Source organism: Castor canadensis, chromosome 2, assembly GCF_047511655.1.
Source record: "Castor canadensis chromosome 2, mCasCan1.hap1v2, whole genome shotgun sequence".
NCBI classification, from domain to species: Eukaryota; Metazoa; Chordata; class Mammalia; order Rodentia; family Castoridae; genus Castor; species Castor canadensis.
The window spans coordinates 139,046,838-139,071,301 of NC_133387.1; the positions used below are offsets into that span (position 1 = coordinate 139,046,838).

Consider the following 24,464-nt stretch of genomic DNA (forward strand, 5'->3'; position numbering starts at 1 on the left):
CCATCCATTTGAATTTCAAAGGTAGGAATGCAGTACAGCAAGCTTGTTGGCAGTAGAACAGTTATAATTAGGCTGCCTTCCCAAGGGAGTCTGGTAAATGACACAGAGTTGGGTAACATAAAATCCTTTCATTAAAATGTAGACACTTGTTCTAACTCCTTTGTAAGCATTTCACTTTGTGTTTACAGTGCTTATAACAGCAAATTAATAAGTAATCAAGTTCAGCTGAACTTGAATTTTATCTGTATATGGATTTCATAGCCAGAAACATAACCCCACTGCAGGCTAGTTAGCTAAATTGGAAAGCTGGGACTTATCATACCCATCTCCATCTTTCCTACATCTAATTGTTACCAGTTGCTATGGATTTGAAAGTTTAAGTGTCACCTTAATTTAATTTCACTCTTCGTATCTCCACCACTAACATACCCTCAGCATTGCTGTCTGGGTGTGATACCTATTAGATTACTTTCTTTCAACAACCCATTTTCCCCCAATTTTTCAAAGGCAAACTGGCAATATTACTCCAACCTTAAACATCTATTCACACTCACTGCCTGTGTGTTAAAAGCCAGGTTCCTCTACTCAGGAGTCTGAGGCAGGAGGATCACAATTTCTGAGACATCCTGGGTGACATGGTGAGTTCCAGGCCAGTCCAGGAAACTTGGTGAGACCCTGTCTCAAAATAAAAATAGAAAGGCTGGGGTTGTAGTGGTAGAGTGCTTGTCTAGCATGTGTGAAGCCCTGGGTTGGATTCCCCTGTAACACACACACACACACACACACACACACACACACAGACACACACACACACAGAGACACACACACACACCACACACACATACACACACCACACACACACACACACACACACACACACACACACACACCACACCACACAGACACACCAAAACACACACACACACACAGACACACACACACACACACACACCAAAACACACACACACCACACACACACACACCACACACACACACACACAGACACACACACACACACACACACAGACACACACACACACTCACACACACACAGACACACACACACACTCACACACACACTCACAGAGACACACACACACTCACACACACACAGAGACACGCACACACGCACACACACACAGACACACACACGCACACAGACACACGCACACACACAGACACACACACACACACACAGAGACACACACACACACAGACACACACACACACACAGAGACACACACACACAGACACACAGAGACACACACACACACACCCAACACACACACACACAGACACACACACACACAGACACACACACACACACACACACAGACACACACACACACAGACACACACACACAGACACACACACACACAGACACACACACAGACACACACACACACAGACACACACACAGACACACACACACACAGACACACACACATACACACACACACAGACACACACACACACAGACACACACACACACACACACCAAAACACACAGACACACACACAGACACACAGACACACACACACACAGACACACAGACACACACACACACGTTCCTCAAAGTGGCAACTGGGCCTCCATCACCCTTCAGCCTCCTCTCTTCCTTTTCGCTTCTGATGTATTTAAAGCCTTAATTGTGGTTTTCTGAATGCTGCATGCTGGGCCTTTTCATGATTGCCTAGATGCTTTACCTCTTCCCTGAGTCCCACTCCAAATCATTCTTTTAAAACTCATTCTAACCATTGCTTGGGTGGGGGAAGCTTCTTTTTCACATTTTTTTTTGGGGGGAGTCTTCCAGCTTATTTCCCTCTTTTTGTCTCTCATCCCTCCCTATTCTCCCACAGTATGGGCAAAGTGGCCTTGTGTGCTCCTAAAGGACCATATTGGATGAAATCGCATTGTAATTTTCTCCTTGTATTGTAATTTTTGGTTTAACCCATCTTCCTCTTCTGTTATACTTTCATATTCCTTGAGGTCAAAGACTGTGTATAATCTCCTTTCTAAGAATACTTAGTAAAGCATCAGTTAATGTTTCTTTTTAAAAACACAGTTTATTTTGAAGCAATTTTAGATGTATAGAAATAATAGTTTAAAAAATTACATTTTTCTCTGAGATTCCTCAAATTTAACATTTTACCACATTTGCTTTATCATTCCCTCTTTGTGCTGTTAATTTTTTCTTGAACAGTTTGAGATTGAAGACTTGATGCCTGTCAAAAGACAAAATTTCAACAAATTTAGTTAAAGAATCTATTTTTGTTTGATTTACAATTCATGAATTGGCCACATCTCTGAAAAACAGGTGCTACATTAGGCATGGAAGAACAGTCAGCTTTATAAGGTTGCTTGAGCAAGAAACAAGGAAATAGCACAGTACAAAGAGCAGATTGGTTAGTATTAGGTTACTTCAGGGTATTTGTGAGGGTTAAGACAGAGGAGGCTTGGCTACCATGCTGGGTCAGTTTGGCCTGTTCAGGAATTTGGTCGTCTCCTTATTGCTCAGAAGGTCAGAGAAACAACTTAGGTTCTGTTTGATGGCATGGAACTTTAGTTTGAGTGACTCTGTAACTGGAGTTTTAGGGAGAAAAGCCCAGATTCTGGGAGTCCCAAATGGACTAGGTTTGGCCACTTATCTTAATTGAATGCAGTCGTGACAAGAAGATAGATAAATGGGTTTAGTGACCACAAGATTGTTGTTGAGAGGCTTAGGAACTTTGAGGTTTTGTAGAAAAGAGAGACAAAGGAAGGGTTTGAAAGAGTGGGTGTTCTTGGCCAGGCCAGGGATCCTTGTCACAGTTCTGTTTTTTTTTGAGGTATTCCAGAAAAGTCGTTATCACAGACATCACTGAGGGGAGCAATTTGGTTCCCATGAGGGGTGCAGCCTCATCATTTTAGATAATTTCCCTCACTTGGGGGTAGTCTGTTCTATAAGCCTATGCTGTTCCTAGGGATAGTTCCTACTCTTGTCACCAGATGTTAATGGGGCAGTCCTGTCCTTCCTGGATTCCAAGAGAGACTTGAGGCAAAAATTAAAGAGACACAAATAGAGCCAAAGAGAACAACATGGAGTTAGTTAGGCTGATGACCAGTGCCCTCCCTTAACTCCATTTTGGTTTGGTTTGGTTTGCTAGATCCTAGTGCAGGAGCTCAGCCCAAAACAATGGCCTTCCATAACTTTTATCTAACATGCCTTTTTAACCTTAAATACTTGAGAGTTTTTGTCCAGTTTTTAAAGTCTATTTAAAACACTCACATAGGTTTCCCACATTTGTTAAGTTTATTTCTAGGTATATATATTGGCAGTTTGAACTCAGGGCCTTGCATTTGCTAGGCAAGTGCTCTACTACTTGAAGCCATGCCCCCCAGCCTGTTTTTTTTTTTTTTTTTTAATGGTACTTGGGTTTGAACTCAGGGCCTCGGGCTTGCTAGGCAGGTGCTCTTGAGTCACTCCATCAGCATAGTATTTTCAATATTATCATTATCATTATTATTATTTTTAGAAAGGCTATGCTTTCATTTCTTTTTCTCTAGTCAAGAGTGACTTAAGAAATTTCAGGCAGGGAGAAGCTTTCTATGATTTGTTCTTGTTAATTATTTCATGTTTGGTGCATTGAGGTCAGAGTTTTGTATGTACCCATAAAATCTATTGATTTTGTTGTCTGAGTCTTTTCTATGTATGTTTTTTATCTGAATGATCTATGGAGAAGTTGTTTTATAATCTCTATTTCTATCCATATTTTCTTACATTGCCTATGGTTTTTGCCTTATAGTTTTTTTTGTTTCATTTAGAGCATTTCTTAGCGCATACCTATTTTTGACTTGTGGCTCTTGGTATTAAGCAGTATCCTGTGCTGGGCATGGTGGCACACTCCTGTAATCCTAACACTTGGGAAACTGAGTCAGGAGGATTGTAAATTTTAATCCCAGCCTATGCTACATAGTGAATTTGAGGCCATCTTTTGGTTTAAATTCTATAATGTCTGATATCAGGATTATTCCCACTGTTTTTGTGTGGCTTCCATTTGTCTGGAATACTTTTATGTCTTAGCATTTAGTCTATATGAGTCACATTTAGTTATGTCTCTTACATAGCGTATAGTTCAGTATTGTTTTAGAATCCAAATGGCAAATCTTTTGGTTTGAATAGGTGTGGTAGGCCCTGTCATATTTATTAATGTAACTTGATATGTTTTATTTCATTCCATCATATTTTATAATTATGTGTTAGGATATATTTTCTGTGTTTATCAGTTATTTTGCTTTATTCCATTATTTTGGAAATTTGTTTAGTACTTAGGAAAATTGTGTTTTTGTGCTGTTGGTTACCTTGGTGCTTATGTTCATTTTAGTGCCCTTAGAAACTAAGGGACTGTTTTCTTCCTTCTGTTCCTTCCTTCCCCTTCCTTCCTTCTTCCCTCCCTTTCTCCCTTCCTTCCTTACTCTTTCTTTCTTCCTCTCTTCCTTCGTTCTCTTCCTTCTCTCTCTCTCTCCTTTCCTTCTTTCTCTCTCTTCTCTTCTCTTCCTTTTCTCTTTTTTTCCTTTCATCATAGGTGTGTTCTACCATGCCTGGATGGTCAGTTGAGATGGGGTTTTGCTAACTTTTTGGCTTAGGCTGGCCTTGAACTGTGATCTTCCTATCTCTTCCTCTCAAGTAACTGCAATTACAGGTCTGAGTGACCTACCTGACCCAGAAAATAGTTTTTCTTATTTAAGCTTTTACTATCTGCTTTGTCAGTTTTATTTTTCTATTTGAAAAACACTTTAAATCATTCTTTTTAGAATCTGGACAAACAACCTCAGCTGTTTCAACCTTCACTGTAAAGTGGAACAAGGTGAACAGAGGGCACCAAGTTTTATCAATAGCATCATTAAAATTACCCAGTGCTATGGCAGTACTTGCAGTTCTGACACAGACATATGCTAATTACTGACCATTTCTCATTTCCTCCAATGCATTCTTATTTACACACTGCAGACTAGAACTGATACCAAACCCAGGAATCAAGATGTAATAATATAACCATTATTAAACACTTACTCCATGTCAAGGCTGGGCTAGACACTGGTTCTATACTACCTTCTTTAATCTTCTCGACAACTCTATGGAATTCATAGCATATTTCCATCCCATTTGAAGGTGAGTGAGGTTAATGAATTTCATTATGTATAGAAAAGAGATTTAAGCCCAGGTCTGCCTAACTGCATTGCCTAACACACTTGTACGTGTGTATATTTTAATAATATCCCTATATGTATCTGTACCATAACTTGAACAAATCTTTGCTTTTTCGGTTTTTTAATTTATCCTTTAACTACTCGTTACCCACTTTGCAATCAATGAGATCCCTCTATTTCATCTTTTCCCTCTAAACATCCTTATTTTAACTGAGTGGACCCTTCTTTCTGGTGGTGGTTGTAGATTAATCTTCATTTTTCTCCTCTTTTTTTTCTTTCACTCAAGTTCTTTTTCTATTTGCTCAGTGTGGTCTTTCTTTTTCTATTGAAATAGATAAGATTTGACATTTTCTATCTTCTAGTTATATGGAAGACGTGCTTTTTTTATTTGTTCTTGTCATTCTGATTGTTTTTGGAAGATAAAAGATTTAGGTAGCCATCATAGTCTATATCTAACTGAGAGTCCAGTAAATGTTTGTTGAATAATTTGTTAGAGATATCAGTCGCTGTCTTCTGTTGAGATCTATTGTGTCCTCCATAGCTTCTGCTAAAGGAGTGGACTCGATCATATTTGTACCTAAAATAAGTGATTTTATTTGTAACAAATAACCTTACCATAGATGATTGGACCATGATGGATATAAGGCCCAAACTCTGCCAAACATATTCTTTGACAATTTAAACTGAAGGACACAGAGCTGTATAGGACAGATAGAACAGGACATTGGAGCTGTTAAGTCTTGTAGAGTCAAGCTACAGTGTCATAAAAACTGAAGGTGTGGAGGAACAGAAACTAAAAGGCTCACAGAGGCAGGAGAATGTATGGTGTACTGAGAAGACAGAAATGGGATGATGTCCTTGGTAGGGTGGGAGAAAGAGGCAGGAAGAGAGAGCACCAAAGACACCAATATAAACAGAGTTTCTGATGACTTCTTCAATTTCCAGAAGGCTAGCTTGAATAACTTCCAACACTACTTAACATACCTTTCTATCATCATACTACATTTACATTTTCTTTTGAACTTTTTCTGTGGGTTCCTATTTCTTGCAACCAGTAAATCCCTAAGACCAATTAATTACTCAGTTTTTTTGAACATGATAGTCTCTAATAAGTATGTACTGTACTGGCATTATTGCTTAGGCACAATGTGATGTGCGAGCTATTCAAAGAACATGCTTTGCTGGTATCAAATTACAGTAGTTTACCTGTTGAAACTATTCCAGGAATGGGGGGAGGGGAGAATAAAAAAGAATGATGAAGGGGATGAATTCAAATATGATATATTTAATATATTGTAAGAACTTTTGTAAATGCCACAGTGTACCCTCAGCACAACAATAAAAAAATAAAATAATGTTTAGTTCAAATTCTAGTTTTAGAGAACAGAGGTCAAGGTAAAGTGACTTCCCAAACTATGGCATTGAATTAGAGGACCCATTAGATTTGTAACTGTGGACCCCTGATGTCCATTTGATTTTCATCTGACTCCCTTTACTGGGTTTAATGCTGTACCGCCTCAAATTCATGGTGACTTGGATCCTTAGACTGTTACTTCGTTTGGACTAGCATCTTTGTAGATGTAATCAAATTAAGGTGAAGTCATACTCATGTAGAGTGGGCCTTAATTCAATGTGACCATAGGCACGGAGAGTTAGAGACACAGGGAGAATGCCATGTGACAACAAGGGCAGAAATTGGAGTGATGCATTTACAAGCCAGGGAGTGCAAAGGACTGAGAAGCCATTCACTTGAAGGAAAGGTTCGAACTGTGAAATGATAGATTTCTGGTGTTTTAAGCCACTCAGTTTGCGGTTCTTTACTATGGCAGCCTTAGGAAATAAATACACAATTCCTTTCATTATAAAGAGATTCTTCCTTGAATGCCATTAAAAATTATATTGACAGTTGTTACATTCTTCCTAATGAAAGGAAATAGCTTTTTTTTTTCTAATGGGTATATCAATGGTAACTTTTTAATTCTTCAGTGTGATTAGCTATATAGTTACATGAAGTGTGCGTGTGTGTGTGTGTGCATCTTAGGGTTTTTTTTTTTCTTTTTGCAGTGCTGGAGATTGAACCCACGGTCAGTGAATGCTGCACATTCACTCTATGACTCAGCTCTATCCCCAGCTATCATGGGCTTTCTGTATATAATATTTTGAAATATTCTACTCTCGTTTGCAGATTGGTGAAGCTAAAAGAGATGTTTAACTCTAAGTTTGGATCCATACCCAAGTTTTATGTTCGAGCACCAGGAAGAGTCAACATAATAGGTATTTCAAAAGTTCCTTCTCTTAATTTTCCCTTTCTGGTAAGATTTGTTACTATACTTCTTTCTTAATATTCCCCCTAAACAGAATATTTTTTTTTTTTTTTTGGGTGGGACTAGGATTTGAACTCAGGGTTTTGTGCTTGCAAAGCAGTCGCTCACAAAGCAGGCTCTCTACCACTTGAGCTATATTGTTCTAGTCTATACTGCTTTGGTTATTTTGGAGATGGGGGTCTCATAAACTACTTGTCTGGGCTGGCCTAGGTGATCCTCCCAATCTCAGCTTCCCAAGTAACTAGGATTACTGATACCTGATTGTGAGATATGTTTTTACATAAGGAACACACTTTCATCTTTCCAAATCCATGTTATTAATGATAATTTTGTCCAGTCATTTTCTAAATCTATTAATTTGTTTATCATTTGAGTATTATTTACTCAATTGTAAATACTGTTTTTGAGGAAGATGAAAATCTCTTCTATGCCATAGGTCATTTTAGACTATGGTAAGTAATTCTGATGGCTTTTTATTTATTCCTTGAGTTGGAGAGGACACTTGGAAACCTTATAATTCTTCGCTTGCAAAAATGGGGTCCAGGATTGAGGGTGTGGCTCAAGTGGTAGAGAGCCTGCCTAGCAAGTAAGAGGCTGAGTTTAAATCCCAATATCACCAAAAAAAATGTAGTCCATATTTTTTCTGATTTTCTAGGTGTATTTATCTTTTGTTTATCCTGTGAAATGCTTTTGAGTTTTACTACATTTTAGTAGTAAATAATAGCTTTTTAAACAATTTTGTCTACAATCTTTCTATCTCCATATGTATATAATAATTGATACAATTTTAGATTATATACCGTTTTATCATTTAACATCACACATATTTTTCCATGTTTCTATAGAGATCAGAGTTATTATAATGCCTTCATAATAGCCTACTAAATTGACATTCTATAATTTACTTAATAGTTTTCTTTCATCATACATTAATGAGAATAGTGTTATTCATGTTATCATTTTATTATTTCTGGTGAGGTTTTTTTCAGGTGGAAAGAAAGTAGGTAGAATGAAGAATGCACCCCTTTTCATGGGATTTAAGTTCTTGTTTTCCACAAAGGGAATTTATAAGTGTTTTTTTTCTGATGAGCAAGATTGCTATCATTTGAATTTTTGTTGAAATAAATATTAATGGAGCATTCTTTTGAGGACATGTGGAACTTATTTTGCTAGCTTCTAAGTTCTTTTTAGATCAAGTTGTATTTCAGAAATATGCATACTTCTCATGCAGAGTTGTTTTCAACAAGTTGTACCTTCTTATTTGTCTCTAACATTATGAGTTCCATTATTAAGTTTACTGTGGAGATATTGTTGAAATGTTGCTCATGACGCCACTTACCATACCTTCTTTGATGATAAAAAGAGTATTTTTACCTTAGTTGAGGATATGAATCATGCGTTTGTACGTTTGTACTATCTGTCACAATAGCCCCTAACCCCATGTGACTATTTAAACTTAAGTTAATTAAAGTGAAGTAAAATAAACAGTGCGCCAGCCACTGTTCAATGCTCAGTAGCCACATGTGGCTAGTGGTTACTGTATTAGACAGCACAGGCATAGAACATTTCCATATTCTTGAATATTCTATCAGACTGGGCTGGCTGGTTTAAATGTTGGCTGCCAGGAATATCAGGAGGAGAAACTGCTTCTGCTCATTTTTGAGCGTCCTCTGGCTACTTGGTCCTAAAAGTGGCTCGAGTGGCTAGTTCCTGTCTAGGTCCAGAGTATAAGGGACATGGTGAATGCCAGCTAACCCTTAAAACCTTGAAGGATATCCATCTCATTTTTTATTTACTTGTTTAGGATGTACTTAGTTGATGTTGGAAGGGTTGAGTTGATTTCACATTTTTTGTTACTCCATCTTTGGTTTTCCTCATGTCCTTTTCTCCATCTGGAATACCTTTACCCCACATGCAGTCTATGCCCAATTTATGTCTATTCTTTAAGACCCTTTTTCAAAAGACACCACCATAAAAGATGCCCTGAAAGTTATGATGTCCACTCTTTCTTTTTGTTTTACATTGCTGAGAATCAAATTGAGGGCCTCACACCTGATAGGCACCAAACCGTACCCCCAACCCCTCCACTGATTCTTTTACATGGTGTACCATAGAGTCCATTTTGACCAGACTATTAGAGAATTCATTCAATAAATTTAGCATTTGACTTTTTGGTGGAATTGTTTTATAAAGTGTGCAGTTTGGTTTTATGCTATATTTAAAAGATGCTATAGGAAATCAACCATATAGGAATTGCCTCGTGTAAATTATTTCCTTTGTAGCCAAACGACTCCAAGTAAAACAAAAGGATTCATTTAGTCAGTTCAAATAACAGAGAGTGCGTTGTTTGTGTGTATTTAGCAACAAGGGAGAGAAAGGGTCTTATAAGAGCAGGATCCAGGGCCAGTGCTCCCTCAAGGGTGCTGGAGACCTTCAGAATTGCTACCAGTCCCAGCATGGCTTGGGTATGGATTGTGCCACAGCCCTTTAAGAGATGTGGGTCCTCTGAACCTTTTCGGTGCTGGGATTTAGGGCATTGGTGGCTTCACTGAAGCGGGGAACCTCTGGATGGACTCTCCCTGGATGCTTTGTTAATTTGCAACAGCTGGACAGTGTTCTTGTTAACATGTTTGTCAGCATAGCCATCACACCATTTCTTTAGTAAAAGGTGAAATATTTATGAGACTTGAAGAGAAACCAGAGTCATTGCATCATTTCACTATGGTAGCAGGGATTTAGCTTGGAATTCTACATAGATAAAGCACCTGGATCCCAGACTTTGAGCAGCTTCAAGACAATCAGAAATGCCTGTTAGCGAACCTAGTGGGCCTTAAGGCAAGATGCCCAGTGGGGTGTGCCACTGGGCATTCAGTTATGATAATGCCCTTGAAGACCTTACCTCCCTAATTTCTCCTTCATTGGACAGGGGCAGCATTCCTTGGAAACCAGTGATTCCAGAGCACAAGTATCAGTACCTTGTATAGTAGAGGAAGAAGAGGCTGGCATATCCTCTGCCTTGATCCTGTTATCTGCCATTGACAGTATGGACAAGTCCTGGGTGTGAAGCCTAAAGCTTCCCATGTCATCGTGAATTCTCTGATCACAAAATAGACCCAGGAAAGCATCCAGCATTTTGAGGAATAGGCATACTAAGAGATGCTAGCTATATACCTCTCAAGGACCTGAGTGCATCCACAAACTAAAGATTCAGAGTAGAGAGATAGCAAAAGAGACAGCCTACATCAGCCCCAGCTATCCCAAGCAGCCCTTCCCATTCTTCTCTTAAGTAGAACACAGAGGTTGGCTCACTTGTGGTTCTTCCCACAGCCTTACCTGGCTCAAATCCTAGCATGATGGATTCTGGAAGTGGGGTAAGGACCAAAACTCATCAGATAAATGGAGCCCTCTCTACTGGAACTGATCTGTGTCTGGGCCACTTGAATAGGTCAAAACCCAGCAACCTTCAAGTGGCCCAAGATAGACATCCCTGTGATAAAGGGGAAGAAATATAGACCAATAGTCTCAAACCTGTACCTTGAGTGTGCTCACACTCACTGGCCTCTAAAGCTCTTTCTATTCCAGGGACTCTAGACAGAAAGTTTCTTGTGCTGAAACTGGAGTCTCCTTGCTTTTTAGTAGACTTAATATATCATTTTGTCCTGAGGCCAGTTTTTCAGCTCTTTTTTGAAGGGGAGGTAGAAGAATTAAAAACTTTTCTGTATAAAAGTATTATCGCCAAAATAAGCCTTAGGCCTTTAGGCAACACATACCTTCCTGAGGAATGGAAATAGAGGAGGTGACTTTTTATTTCTCTTCATTGTGTACATGTTCAGTTATGGTCTTAATAGTGTCTCAAATACCTGCTATTTTTGATTTGGATAGTCTTGTCTCCATAAGGAACTGCCTTTTCTTACAGAAGCACTAGAGTCTAAAATTATTAAGAACAATTAATTTATATCTTCACATGATCTCTTCTTTTGACAATAGAAACCCAAAATGCATCTGGACTTCATGGATACTTGAATTAGACTAGAGGCAGTACTGAAGAACTTAGCAGCAGAAGTTTTGGGTCTTTGCCCTGGCTTTCTGTCACAAGGTGGTTAGCTACAAGGACTGAGTGATGAGCTCTGTTTGAACAAATGAGTAGATTCTGGTACTTTTTTCTAAGCAAGGGGATCCTGGAAGAGAATACTATAAGCATATTTTTTTTAGTTTGAAATGCCTTAGGAATTTGGAAAAGAGGCATTGGAATGTGCTTCTGAAGATTATTGAGAGAAACATGGGACTGAAGATATAGATTTGGGTCAATGGACATAGCTAGAAAATGAAGGTATAAATAAAGAGAAGAGCAGAACACTGAAGATGGGAGCCTTGGGAACAGGAATATTTAACAAAGAGCAGAGGAAATGGGTCCCACAAAGAGAATGAGGATGAAAAGCCAGACAAGGAGGAGGAAAACCAGGAAAGAATGGTGTTTTACTCAGAGAAACAGAACCAATAGGCTATACTATGAGAGGGGATTTATTAGAGGAATTGCCTCACAAGATTATGGAGGCTAAGAAGACTCGCAATGTCCTATTTGGAGTCTGAGCAACAGGGAAACTAAGTTTGAAGATCTTAGAACCAGGGAAGCTGGTGGTATAATTCCCAACTCAAGGTAGAAAGTTTCAGAACCCAGAGATGCTGGTACAAGCCCCACAGTTCAAAGGCTGGAGAACTTTGAGTTCTCATGTCCAAAGGCAGGAGAAGAAAGTGGGAGGGGGGAGGGAGGGAGAGAGAGAGAGAGAGAGAGAGAGAGAGAGAGAGAGAGAGAGAGAGAGAGAGAGAGAAATTTCCTTTTTTTCTGCTTTTTTGTTCCATCTGGATCCCCAAACAATTGACTGGTGTCCTTCCATATTTACGGCAGATCTTCCTCACTCACTCCATCACATGTCAGTCTCCTCTGAAAGCATCCTTCCTGGCACACCCGGAAACAACACTTCACCAGCTGCCTAGCTATCCCATAATCAAGTCAACACATGAAATGAACTATCATAAATGCTATCTTGGAAGTGCAGGAAAAGACCATATCAAAAAAGAGACATGTTTCAGGTGCTACACATGAGACCTATGGAATGGAGAAGGCCCACAGATTTTACCAAAAGGAGGTCTTTCATTCATTCTTTCATCCCATGGATTTATTGTGCATCTTTTACGTGGCAGGCCTGATGTTAGACCTGGAAAGAATGAATAGGCATAGTCCCACCCTCAGACCTTCCAGTCCAATAGCAATTATGATGGACTTCTTAAATGCTATTTTAGTTTGTTCAGGGATTGTATAGGGACATCGGCCATACAAAGGCTCAACAAGAGGAGCCCCTTGTTTATCTTTTTTTTTTTTTGATACTGGAGCTTGAACTCAGGGCCTTCACCTTAAGCCACTCCACCAGCCCTTTTTTGTGAAGGGTTTTTTGAGATAGGGTCTCTTGAACTACTTCCCCAGGCTGGCTTCAAACTGTGATCTTCCTGATCTCAACCTCCTGAGTAGCTAGGATTATAGGCATGAGCCACTTGTTCCTGGCTATCTTTTGTACTTGTTTTATGTCCATATAAAATTCCATTTGAACAAAGATATCTACAGATGAAATTAAAAAAAAATTTATAGGGAAGAACAGGTATAATATAAATTTTTAGGAAGGTTATTCCATCCAGATTTGAAGGGGCTAGAAAAGTGTTTTGGAGAAAGTTATATTGGTGACCTCTAGTATGAATAATTTTTTTTATTCATTTATTCACATGTGTATACATTGTTTGGGTCATTTCCCCCCCCCCCTGCCATTCTGCCCTTATCTCTAATTTTGTTGAAGAGAAGACATAAGCATAATAAGAAAGACAAGGCATTTTGTAGTTGAGTTAAGGGTAGCTATACAGAGAGATTCCTAACATTGCTTTCATATACAAATGTGTTATAACCCAAGTTGATTCAGATCTAACTGATCTTTTCACTAGTTCCTGATCCCCTTCCCATATTGACCTCTGATGCTTTAAGGTTTATGTATTAGATACTCTGGAGTGGAGACATCAAACACTTTCATGTTTTGGGTTTTCTACCTATCCCCATACCTCCCGTATGTGCTCTCCCTTTGTCATGTGACCCAAGTCCAACCACATTGCTGTATTTGCCCTAGATCTAAAGTCCGCATATGAGGGAGAACATACGATTTTTGATCTTCTGAGCCTGGCTAACCTTGCTCAGAATGATGTTCTCTAGATCCATCTATTTACTTGTGAATGATAAGATTTCATTCTTCTTCATGGCTGAGTAAAATTCCATCGTGTATAAATACCAAATTTTATTTTTTTTTGTTCATTTATTCACGTGTACATACATTGGGTCATTTCTCCACCCTGCCCCCCTCCCCCACCCTTCCCCCCTCCCCTCCCTTTCCTCCCTCCCCTCCTCAGTTTCAGGCAGGTCCCATTCTTCCCTTGTGACTGATTTTGTTGAAGAAAAGACATAAGCATAATAATGAAGACAAAGAGTTTTTGCTAGTTGAGTTAAGGATAGCTATACAGAAAGATTCCTACTATTGCTCTCATGTACCCATGTGTTATGACCTATGTTGATTCAACTCTAACTGATCTTTACATTGGTTCCTGATCCCCTGCTAGTGATAACCTGTCCTTTTAAGGTTTCTGTATTAGTTCCTCTGGAGTGGGGACATCAAATGCTTTCATGTTTTGGGTTTTCTACCTATTCCTATATCTCCCCTGTGTGCTGTCCCCTTTTCTTGTGATCCAAGTGTAACCACATTGCTGCATTTGCCCTAGATGTAACGTCCGCATATGAGGGAGAACATATGATTTTTGGTCTTCTGAGCCTGGCTGACCTTGCTCAGAATGATGTTCTCCAGTTCCATCCATTTACCTGCAAATGGTAAGATTTCACTTTTCTTCATGGCTGAGTAAAATTCCATTGTGTGCACGTAGCACATTTTCTTGATCCATTCATCAACAACCTCTTGGTTGTTTCCATAACTTGGCTATTGTGAATAGTGCTGCAATAAACATGGGTGTGCAGGTGCCTCTGGAGTAACCTGTGTTACATTCCCTTACTATATCCCCAGAAGTGGGATTACTGGATCATATGGCAGGTTTATGTTTAGATTTTTAAGAAGCCTCCAAATTTTTTTCCAAAGTGGTTACACTAGCTTGCATTCCCACCAGCAGTGTACGACGGTTCCTTTTCCCCACATCCTCGCCAACACATGGTGTTGGTGGTGTTTTTGATGATGGCTATTCTAACAGGGGTGAGGTGGAATCTTAGCGTGGTTTTAATTTGCATTTCCTTTATGGCTAGAGATGGTGAGCATTTTTTCATGTGTTTTTTTGGCCATTTGAATTTCTTCTTTTGAGAAAGTTCTGTTTAGTTCACTTGCCCATTTCTGTATTGGTTCATTAGTTTTGGGAATTTCTTCTTTTGAGAAAGTTCTGTTTAGTTCACTTGCCCATTTCTTTATTGGTTCATTAGTTTTGGGAGAATTTAGTTTTTTAAGTTCCCTATATATTCTGGTTATCAGTCCTTTGTCTGATGTGTAGCTGGCAAATATTTTCTCCCACTCTGTGGGTGGTCTCTTCAGTTTAGAGACTATTTTTTTTGTTGTGCAGAAGCCTTTTAATTTTATGAAGTCCCATTTGTCCATTCTTTCTCTTAGTTTAATAAATTTTATAGTGAGAAAATGGGATGAAAAGTTAAGAAAAATCCAAGGGTCAAAGAAGAATTAAAAACACTTTTTATCATGGAAAATGGAAATGTATGAAGATGTAAGTGGAATAGTACAATGAACTTCCATGTACTTATCTTCCAGCTTCTATTATTATGGTGATAATTTTGTGCTTGCCAGGTAGGCACTGTCTCATTTGAGCCACACCACCAGCCCTTTCTGTTTTAGTTATTTTCAGTTAAGGTCTGGATCGTTTTGCCTGGGTGGACTATAATCCTCTTACCTATGCCTGCCAAGTAGCAGGGATGACAGATGCATGCTACCATGCCCAGCTTTTTATTGAGATTGTCTCAATAACTTTTTTGCCTGGTTGGCCTCAAACTGTGATCCTCCCAATCTCTGCCTCCTGAGTAGCTGGGATTAGGTTATGTATCACACCCAGCACGGTTCTGCTTATTTGAATACATGTTTTCTATTTGCTTCATATTGTCTTTTTGAACTTAGTTGGGTAGATAGATAACTCTGAGCCAGTTTTCCATCTATCGTTATTAATCCATAAAAACTTTATTATTCCATTTTAAAGAGTATATCACTGTTGAAACAAGGCTTGTTCCTTGTCATAATATATAGAACAAAAATATAATTTGACCAGTTGAATTGTCTTCTATTAATTTTGTGTTTCCTAGTTGATTATTATCTTCCATATCAATGAACATTCCTTCCTTCCTCTCTCCCTCCCTCCCACTTTCCCTTCCTTCTTTCTTTTTTGCTGTTACTGGGTTTTGAGCTCTGGTTCTTTCATTTGCTAGGCAGGCACTCTACCACTTGAGCCATGCCCCAGCTCTTAGTCCATCTTTCTTGAATTTGTTATTTTGTGTTTAAGTCTTATGAATAACGATCTTGAGTTTAAATGGTAACTTGCATAAAGCAGTACAGTGTAATAGGAAAACTTTTTCTGCTGGAGATTCATAGAAGAACTAGAAAGAATAGTTTGTTTCCTTTATTTGCTTATACATTAAAAGTACAGATTAGATATATTTTTCTAGTTTCTTTTTCTTTTTCATTGTATGTCAGGCATGTTAAACGTGACTTATCAGTATTGATCTAATCGTTAGACATTTGATTAGGCCACACGGGTGAGCGTAGTCCTTACCTTTAGTGAGCTCATCAGCTGGTAAGGGAGAGAGTGGAATTCAAATAATGCTAATGTAAGGGAGAGTGTTCTTAAGGCTTCACTTTTCATATTCAAAAAGATAATACTAGGGGGCAACAGAGGATGGAGGTATTAATTTTCTTAATGCTCTTATAGCTAGTTACATGACAAAACTGTTTGAAAATGATCATTGTAAAATCAAAATTGCAAAAAAATGCTTAAGAAGAAAAGAAGTTCAAATTTAACTAAAACTAACTAATATACTTATGACAGCAGAAGTTCCTGACTGATATCTAGGGTAAAAAGGAAATTGAATAGCTCTTTGCTCATAGTATTTTTATTTTCTGGCTCATGGTCATGTTTTATACTGTGTGTCAACTTACTTGAGCTTCTTTTGCTTAATGTGCCAACAATGATTAAAAAATGCTTTCTCTTTTTTCTAGGAGAGCACATAGATTACTGTGGATATTCTGTTCTTCCTATGGCTGTAGAACAAGACATGTTAATAGCTGTGGAACCTGTAAAAACACACACACTCTGTCTGTCCAATACAAATCCCTTGTATCCGTAAGTATTTAGGATTGCTAATGGGTATGTAATGAATGTGTGTGTGTGCATGGTGGTGTATTTGGATGCAGATGAACTCTTTAGATAATATCAACTGTAGAGTAAATTATGCAATTTATAAGTATTTTGTACCTGATATTTAATAGATCCCAAGGTCACTATTTAGTCTTTTCTCATTTAAGAAACACTGAAAAGTTACTTTGTGCTAGACATTGTTTTAGATACTGGGCAACACACAGATGAAAATAGCTCTGGTCTTTTCCCAGAGGTATTAATCATCTTCTGAGGTAATTGTTTCCTGCAAAGTCAGTTCTGCTGCCCTTCCTATGTTGCTACGGCACCCTCTCATTCTCTTGTCAGTGTGTCTTACCTTGTGTATTGTCATTCTCTGATTATTTACCTGTACCCCTCAGTTGATTTTAAACTCTGTGATGTTAGGTACTGTGGCCTCTCTTTTCAGTGCAGGACAGAGCCTGATGCATAATAGATGTTTCTATAACATGATTTATCAAGTTAAGGAAGTGTTTTTTTTTTAAATTTTTTTATTACAATATATTAATTATACAGGAGGGGATTCATAGTGACAATTCTGATTAGTTATATCGCCCCAATCATCTCTCCTTCCAACCCTCTCCCCACCCCACTTAAAGCAATTGCAAGAGGTTTCTTTGTTCTGTTTCATATAGGTATATGCAGTCCATCCACCATATACCCTCATCTTAATCTCCTTCATTCACCCTTCCCCATCCCACAAGTACTCCCCCACTGTACCCACTTTATAGTCCTATCTTTCATTTTTAATACTTAAGTTGAACGTCAAAGGGTTTTCTTAATATATGCCCACTATGGGAATACTTTACTTTGGTCCATTCAACCCCTTCCATTACTCTCCCTTACCCCTTTTCCTCCCACCCCCTATTTTTCAACAGCTGTCAGTACACATCCTTATATTCTCTACCTTCACAGAGGTTAGGTTTGGTGATATTAGTGATGCTCTATCATTCTCTTTTCCTTTCCCTCTTTCCCTAGTTCCATAGAGTAGTTCCACTGTTACAAACATGTTCTTCATATGAGTTTGTGTATGATCATGCTTGTTTTTGTGTATATGTTTATTTCTTGAATCTTCTGTGTATGAGAGAAAACATAAAGTCTTTTTCTGAGCCTGGCTTACTTCACTTAACATGATGTCCTCCAATTGCATCCATTTGCCTTCAAACCACATGTCATTATTCCTTATGGCTGAGTAAAACTCCTTTGTATATATATGCCACATTTTCCTCATCTATTCATCAGTTGTAGGGCATCTGGGTTGTTTCCAAAGCTTGTGAATAGTGCTGTGATGAACACTGGTATACAGGTGTCTCTGCTGTATCCTGACTTACATTCCTTTGGGTAGATGCCCAGGAGCAATATCACTGGATCATTTGACAGTTTTATCTTTAATTTTTTTGAGGAATCTTCATATTGCTTTCCATAGTGGTTGTACTAATTTGCATTCCCACTGTCAGTGTATAGGGTTCCTGTTTTGCTGCATACTTATCAGCATTTATTGTTATTGCCCTTGAATATGGCCATTCTGTCTGGGGTGAGATGAAATCTAAGTGTTGTTTTGATTTGCATCTCTTTTATAAGCAGGGAAGTTGAACACTTTTCTTCATGTATTTACTGGGCATTTGTACCTCTTCCTTTGAGAATACCCTGTTTTATTCATGTGCCCATTTTTTCATTGGGATGTTGATTCTTTGGGGGTTGAGTTTTTTGAGTTTTCTATAGACTCTGGATATTAGTCCCTTATCAGATGAGTAGCTGGCAAAGATTTTCCCCCATTCTGTGGGCTATTTCTTGAGTCTAGTGACTATTTCTTTTGCTGAGCAGAACCTCTTCAGTTAGATGCAGTCCCATTTGCTCATTCTTTCTCTTAGATGCTGAGCCTTTTGAGTTCTACTTAGGAAGTCATTCTCTATACCTGTATGTTTCAGGTTATTTCTTACTACTTCTTAGTGTTGTTTCAAAGTTTCAGGCTTTATATTAAGGTCTTTGATCCTCTTTGAGTTGATTTTGGTACAAGGTGAAAGAACCTAGAAAGATCTAGGTTCACATATACAAGTGAATATCCCGTTTTCCCAGCAACATTTTTTTTAAGAGGCTGTCTTTTCTCCATTATGTGTTTTGAGCTTCTTTGTCAAAGATCAGTTGGCTATAGATACATGGGTTTATGTCTGGATCTTCTATTCTGACCTATTGGTCTTCCTGTCTGTTTTTGTGCCAATACCACGCTGTTTTTATTGTTATGGCTCTGTAGTATAGTTTGAATTGGGTGTTTGCTAAATATTTGATCACCTTTATTGAATTTTATTAAATGGCTATTCAGTTTCAAAGCTTGGTTTCTAAAAATATGGTGAATTACTCTGATAGGTTTTCTAATATTGAACTATCTTTGCATTTTCTGGATGAGTCTTATAGCTGCCTGCCACATAACAATGTTTTAGTCAATGATGAATCACATATAGGATGGGAACCCATGAGACTATAAATGGGACTGAAAAATTCCTCTTGCCTATAATATGTTTGTGTTTTAAGTTAAATGTTATTACCAAAGAGTCAAAAAGCTTTTTAAATTAAAATGTAAGTTACAAAATTATAGTAAGCTACAGTTAATTTATTGAAGAAAGAAACATTAAAAATATTTTAATATTTTAAAATATTACATAACAATGTTTTAGTCAATGATGAATCACATATAGGATGGGAACCCATGAGACTATAAATGGGACTGAAAAATTCCTCTTGCCTATAATATGTTTGTGTTTTAAGTTAAATGTTATTACCAAAGAGTCAAAAAGCTTTTTAAATTAAAATGTAAGTTACAAAATTATAGTAAGCTACAGTTAATTTATTGAAGAAAGAAACATTAAAAATATTTTTAGTGTAGCTCAAGTGTAGAGTGTTTACAAATCTATGGTCATATATAGTAATGTCTTAGTCCTTCGACCCCCCACAAATGTACCCTTTTGATCTTTTATTTTTGGATGTGTTCAGATACACAAATAACTTAGCACTGTGTTACAGTTGCTGGTGTGTTCAGTACAGTACATGCTGTGTAGGTTGTAGCATAGTAGAAATAGGCTGTCTCGTATAGTCTGGGCGTAGTAGTGTATACCAGTTAGGTTTGTGCCAGCACTATATACTCTATGTTGTTCACACAATGACAGAATTGCCTGCCTAATGATACATTTCTCAGAATTATCCTCATCATTAAATGATTCATGACTATGTTATGATGAATTTGATTTACAAATTACAAATGAAGATATAATTGGTTCATTATATTTTTGTTTTACTGTTATTTGTTTGGCTGCAGTGATGTTCATTAATTCATCAAGTATTTTTGTTATATCAGATTGTGAGACACAGATTTCTTACTATTTTTTTGATTTCTTACTACTATATAGAACTCATTGTGTAAGGTTTTTTCCCTACTGATTTTGCATGGATGCTAATATATCTTATCTATAATTTAGGGTCTTTAAAGAAAACCTGTTATCTCAAACACATTTTCGTGTCATTGTTTATGAATATTTTTAAATGGGTACATAATATTTTGTCATATTTATTTACTCAAATTCTCTTAACCATTCCCACAATGGTGAATATATGGCTTCAGTTTCATTTTTTTCATGAAATGATCCATCTCAGATACTGAGATAAACTTGGATGAAAAGAAATATTTGGGAAATGATTATAGCAGCAGTAATAAAAGAATTTGATAAATGAGTTAGGGAGGTGAAGGTGAATTATCAAAGTAGGTAATACCTGCTCTAGGCAAGGGACTTCATTACACTGAAATGCAGAGAGCCTCCTAGAGGACTGTCCACTTGTGTGGCACCCATTGCATGGATATGCCATGATTTGCTTATAAATTTAACAGTATTGGACATTTAGGTGATTTCCAGTTTGGGGCTGTTATGAATCACGCTACTCTGAACATTTGTGTGCAAATCTGTGTGTGTACATATGTTTTGTTTTCCTTGGTGAATACCTAGGAAACCTAGAATGTCTGGTTGACCTATTTAAGAAGATTTCTGTTTGCCAAAGGGGTTGTACTTTTTATGTTTCTACCAGTGTTATATGAGAGTGGAAGTTGCTCCACATCTTTCTTGACAAGTCCTTTAAATTTTTAGCCTTTCTCAAAAATTTGCCCTTAAAAATTGTGCTTTAAAATGTTAATTTCTTACCTCACTCCTGTTAGAATGGTTATCATGAAGAGCACAAACAACAACAAATGCTGGTGAGGGTGTGGGAAAAAAGGAACCCTCATACACTGTTGGTAGGATTGTAAATTTGTACAACTATTATGGAAAATAGTATGGAGGCTTCTCAAAAAACTAAAAGTAGAACTGCCATATAAACCAGCAATACCACTTCTAGGGATATACCCAAAGGAATATAAGTCAGGTTACAATAAAGACACCTGCACATCCATGTTTATTGCAGAATTATTAACAATTGCCAAGCTATGAAAACAGCCAAGATGCTCCACAGCTTGGATTAAGAAAATGTGGTATTTGTGTACAATGGAATTTTACTCAGTGATAAATAAAAATGAAATTTTGTCATTTGCAGGTAAAGGAATGGAACTGGAGAACATCATCTTAAGTGAAGTTATCCAGGTTCAGAAAGCTAAAGGCTACATGTTTTCTCTCATATGTGGAATTATAGGCCTAATACAAATACAAGCAATATTATGTTTATATAGAAATATGTACAGAGCATGTACCCAAAAGGGTGACTGGTAGAGGAGACCAAGGGAGGAGGAAAAGAAGGAAAGGTAGCAAATAATCACATCTGTGTAGGAACAAGATACAAAGAAACATACTGAAAACTTAAAAAACACAGGATGGGGGAAAAGGGCAAGGAAGTGCAGTGGATGGGGGGTTACATTGACTTAAGCACAATGCATGAACAAGTATGATACCAAGGCAAAAATCCCAGTAAACAATGAATAGACACCTAAACAATGAATGACAAGAATGAAAACCAGGTCATGCTGAGAGGACACTAACAGGAGGGGGAGGGGGAGAGCAAAGGAAGGAAATAAAGAAGGTGAATATGGTTGATGTATATATTTCTTATATAGAAATATATAAGAATGAATATAGAATTTTCAAACCTATTGAAATCATCATAAGACGAGGACTAAGGTAGAAAAAAGAAGAATGTGTGTGTGTGTGGGGAGGAATGAGCCAATCTGGGATATAATACTTATATACATGTAAATGTCATAAGGAAACTCTCTGTATAGATGTTTAAACAAATAAAAATAGAGGACAGGAAGGTAAAGCAGGTCCTGTCTGCAGGTTAGTACCAGTGGGAAGGGGGAGGATACAAGGAAAGTGTGTAGCATGTTGAATATGATGGAAAAATTATGTACTCATGTATGAAAATGGAAAAATGAGACCTGTTGAAACTAAGCTAAGAATGAGGTGAGGGGGGATAAAGGAGAATGATGGAGGGGGTGAATCTAAGATATATTGTAAGCACTTTTATAAATGTCACAATGTACTCCCAGTACAATAATAATCTGATAATAAAAATGCTGGCAGCAAAAAGGAAAAAAAATAAAATTTTAATTTCTCTAACTAATGGCATCAAACAACTGCTCATGTATTGTCATGGCCAGTAGTCGTATGGGTATCTTCTTTGTTGAAGGATTTGTTCCAATTTTTTATGCGTTTTTAGTTACTTTTTCATCTTCTATTTTTGATGTGTAAGAATTCCTAATGTAGACACAAGTCCTTCATCAGGTATATATTTTGCTAGCATTTTCATCTAGTCTGTAGCTTGGATTTTCACTTTCTTTACAGTGTCTTTTGAGGAGGGAAATTTTTAAGTTTTGATGAAGTCCTTGTGTATTTCTTTCTTTCAGTTTGTACTTTTTGACTGTATTAAAGAAATCTTTGTCAAACCCAAGATCACTTAATTTACCCCCATCCCCATGTGTTTTCCTCCAGAAACTGTATAGCTTTAGCCCTTACCCCTGGATTTATGGTCCCTTTTGAGTTCATTTTTATACGTGGCATGAAATAAGGGTTGAGAGTTATTTTTTGCATATTCTATCCAATTATCTCACACCATTTGTGGTGTAAAGAAACAAATCAATACAAGAGCGCATTTTCTGGTAGCATAGCTGTATAAGCAGTTCTGAACTTAGGTAATATAAGTCTCCTTATGTTGTCTTTTTCAAAGTGATTTTGTCATTCTAGGGCTTTTAATTTCTTCATTAATTTTAGAATTAACTATTCAATTTCTATGAAAAAGTATGCCAGGATTTTGGTGGGGGATTGTATTGAATATATAGATTAATTTGGGGGAGAAGCAAATCTTAACACTATTGAATCTTTCAACCATGAACATGGTATATCTCTCCATTTATTTAGGTCTTTTTCCTTTTCTCTCAGAAGTATTTTGTTGTTTTCAGGATACATGTCTTGTACATCTTTCCAAGTATTTCATATTTTTCATTGCTGTTGTTATTATAATGATCTAACCCAGTACTAGACACACACAGAATAGACACTTGAAAAATGTTCATTGGAAGAACAAGTGAATTAATGAATAAAATGTATAATTGGGAGCCAGGCATGGTGGTTCACATCTGTAATCCCAGCATTCAGGAGGTTGAGGCAGGAGGATCAAGGCCAGCCTGGGCTATACAGTGAGTTCCTAGCCAGTCTAGGCTTCATAATGAGATTGTGTTTTAAAACAACTACAACCAAAATAACGAAAGTACAGGTGGAAAGTATAAATTTAGTGAGTCATGTCTATTCATTTAGCAGGAATTTTATTCTCAGAATTCTGCAACATGAGAGCAGAAGTGAAGAAAGCAGATTGCTGATAATGTAGGAGAGAGGGTTGGTGTGAAAATGAATGTCTATTTTTGAACCTCAGAAAAAGACTAAGTAGAAAACAAGACAAAGATACTAAAGCAGAAGAAATAAATAATCAATAAGCAGTTTTTTTTTTTAAAAACCTCCTAAAATAACCCTTCCCCCCATTTCTTTCTGGCCTTTGTGACTTTCAAAATCTCCTCTTAGCTAACAACAGAACCCATCAGACTTGCTAACATGACTTTATTTGCTTCTAAATTCCATGACCCTTGTTGACTATGGGAGACATATTTTAGCTTATATGGGTATGATAGAAAAAAGTGCTTGTGAGCTGGAGTCAGACTGTACCCTTGGAAAGTCACTAAACATTTTTGCCTCCTGAAAGGCCTTTCTTCTCTACCCAGTGTTGACTGTAGAAATAATATCCCCTTAGCCTTATATACTGCTTAGTATCACATACTATCGTGTAAAATCTCTGTCTGGAAGTGATTTGTGTTCATGTTGTCTAGATTTTACCCTCCTAAAAGACAAGTCCTCTGCCTCTTTTATTTTTCTCTGCATGCCTTGCATACTTAGGTGGTCAGTCATTAAATGTTTTATGGAGATTATCCAAGATCAAGCCTGGCACATAGTAGATA

At 37.5% G+C, this 24,464-nt stretch overlaps 1 protein-coding gene across 6 annotated transcripts in view; it reads left to right on the forward strand.

The window, feature by feature from the left end:
- Positions 1-24,464, forward strand: part of Galk2 (galactokinase 2) — a 118,625-nt gene that overhangs the window by 5,679 nt on the left and 88,482 nt on the right. For 5 of the 6 annotated variants that reach the window (XM_074065910.1, XM_074065908.1, XM_074065909.1 and 2 more), the window contains exons 2-3: positions 7,378-7,466; positions 16,816-16,939. In XM_074065910.1, coding sequence (XP_073922011.1) covers positions 7,378-7,466; positions 16,816-16,939 — 213 coding nt within the window. Of the gene's footprint in view, positions 1-7,377; positions 7,467-14,304; positions 14,433-16,815; positions 16,940-24,464 lie in introns of those variants that run through there. The other variant, XM_020160578.2, reaches the window with a different exon arrangement.